The sequence below is a fragment of the Apaloderma vittatum genome, unplaced genomic scaffold (assembly GCF_000703405.1).
Source record: "Apaloderma vittatum isolate BGI_N311 unplaced genomic scaffold, ASM70340v1 scaffold32497, whole genome shotgun sequence".
NCBI classification, from domain to species: domain Eukaryota; kingdom Metazoa; phylum Chordata; class Aves; order Trogoniformes; family Trogonidae; genus Apaloderma; species Apaloderma vittatum.
The window spans coordinates 234-1,946 of NW_009727301.1; the positions used below are offsets into that span (position 1 = coordinate 234).

General features: G+C 59.8%; 1 protein-coding gene across 1 annotated transcript in view; it reads right to left on the reverse strand.

The window, feature by feature from the left end:
• Positions 1 to 1,607: 1,607 nt before the first annotated feature.
• LOC104277090 (EF-hand domain-containing protein D2-like) overlaps positions 1,608 to 1,713 on the reverse strand; it is a gene marked incomplete at its 5' end in the record, with an annotated part of 724 nt that continues 618 nt past the window's right edge. The window contains one exon of the mRNA XM_009873633.1: positions 1,608 to 1,709. Coding sequence (XP_009871935.1) covers positions 1,608 to 1,709 — 102 coding nt within the window. The remainder of the gene's footprint in view (positions 1,710 to 1,713) is intronic.

Sequence of the window (1,713 nt, forward strand, 5' to 3'; positions counted from 1 at the left end):
CCGCCCACTGGGGCATGTGGTGACTGTCCCACGCTGGGGGCCCCACCACCCTGTCACCCCATCTTATCACCCATCCCCTCTGGGAATGGCCACATCTGCCCTCCGTGCCATGGCAGGGACACCTGGCCCCAGGGACACCAGACCCTGGGACAGGGAGGGAGGGTCCCTGCTCGAGTGCAGTCCCCCCTGCTGTGCCTTAGTCTACGAGGTGCCGGGCAGTCCAACTGCCCCCCAACCTCGAGCACCAGCTGCCCCCTCTCACGTCACTGGTGCAGGACCAAGGACCCCTCATCCCAGGGGCAGAGGGCAGCAGGGAGGCTGAAGACCTTTGATAATGCCACGTCCATGCACCTGGATCAGGCCCCCGATGATTCCCACGCTGACATGGGAACAGTCCGCCTGGGGCAGTGGTGGGATCACCATCCCTGGAGATGTTCAAGAAACATGTAGACATGGCACCTGGGGACATGTTTAGCAGTCAGGGTAGTGCTGGATTCATGACTGGATGTGAGGTCTTTCCCAACCTTAACATTTCTGCGATTCTATTCTATGTCCCAGCACCACCATGGCTCCCTGTCATTTCCCACTGCCCACCGTGGGATGGGGGGAGCCAGCTCCAGCAGCGGTGACTGGGCGCCCACAGCTGGACCCCTCTTACCCTCAGGCTCCTTCCTCCAGCCCAAGACCCCATCGCAGACACGACTGTGCCTTAACCTCCCACACAGGCACCCAGCACACTTAGAAATATAATATTTATTTGGGATTAAAATAAAAAAAACAAAACAAAACATAAACCTTGATACGGCTGCACGGGGGACGCCATGAGACAGATGCCTCTTTACAGCCACCCACAAACACAGGAGCTTCAATCAACGTACGGGAACCACTTGTGGCTGCAACACACCCTCCTGGCCTGAAAACAACACAACCCCCCCCATAATACAGCATTATGAGCCAGCAGCTGCCTTTCCGTACATCTTCTACCGAAACAGAGACGCAGATAAGCAGATGCAGGTGCCGCTTGGCCCCTGGGGGCCTGCACGGCAGCTGGGTGGGCTCTGCACACCCATGCACACGAACCCTTGGCACACACGCACACACAGCTCCTCTGTTGGCACTGGGCTCTTGTCACTCTCAGCTTTCAGCAAAGTGTCGCAGTGAGGCGGCCACACACAGCAACGCCAACAGGAACCGAGCCCCCACGACAGGAACCTGCCCAGGCAAAGCCCCCGCGGCCCTGCAAACCTCACAGTGCATGCACAACACACGACAGCCTGGGGACGGGTGACCCAAGGACAGGCATTCGAGGGAGGAGTGTCCTGGGGGCTTGGCAGCGGTCACCCCTGGCATGGCTACCGGCAGGGGACAGGGTGCTGCTGCCCACAGGCTGAAGCAGCTAGGCACAGGGGGGTACAAACAACACCTACAGACACCAAGGTGGGGGGGGGTCAGGGCCACCCAGGCTCTCAGGAAGCCCAGACCAGCAGCTCAGCCTTTGGGGAGTCACAGGCAGTGCGCAGCTCAGGCATCACTCCTGGCACGGTCAGCACTTGCAGCAATCCCGGCCTCAGGCACCACAGCCCAGTCCTGTCCGACCCCACGCCCTGTCACTGCTTGAAGGTGGACTGCAGCTCCTTGAACGCCGCTTTCCTCTGCTTCGGCTCCTCCGCCTGCTTCTTATTCTCCTCCTGCTCTTGCTTGATCTCCTCCTCA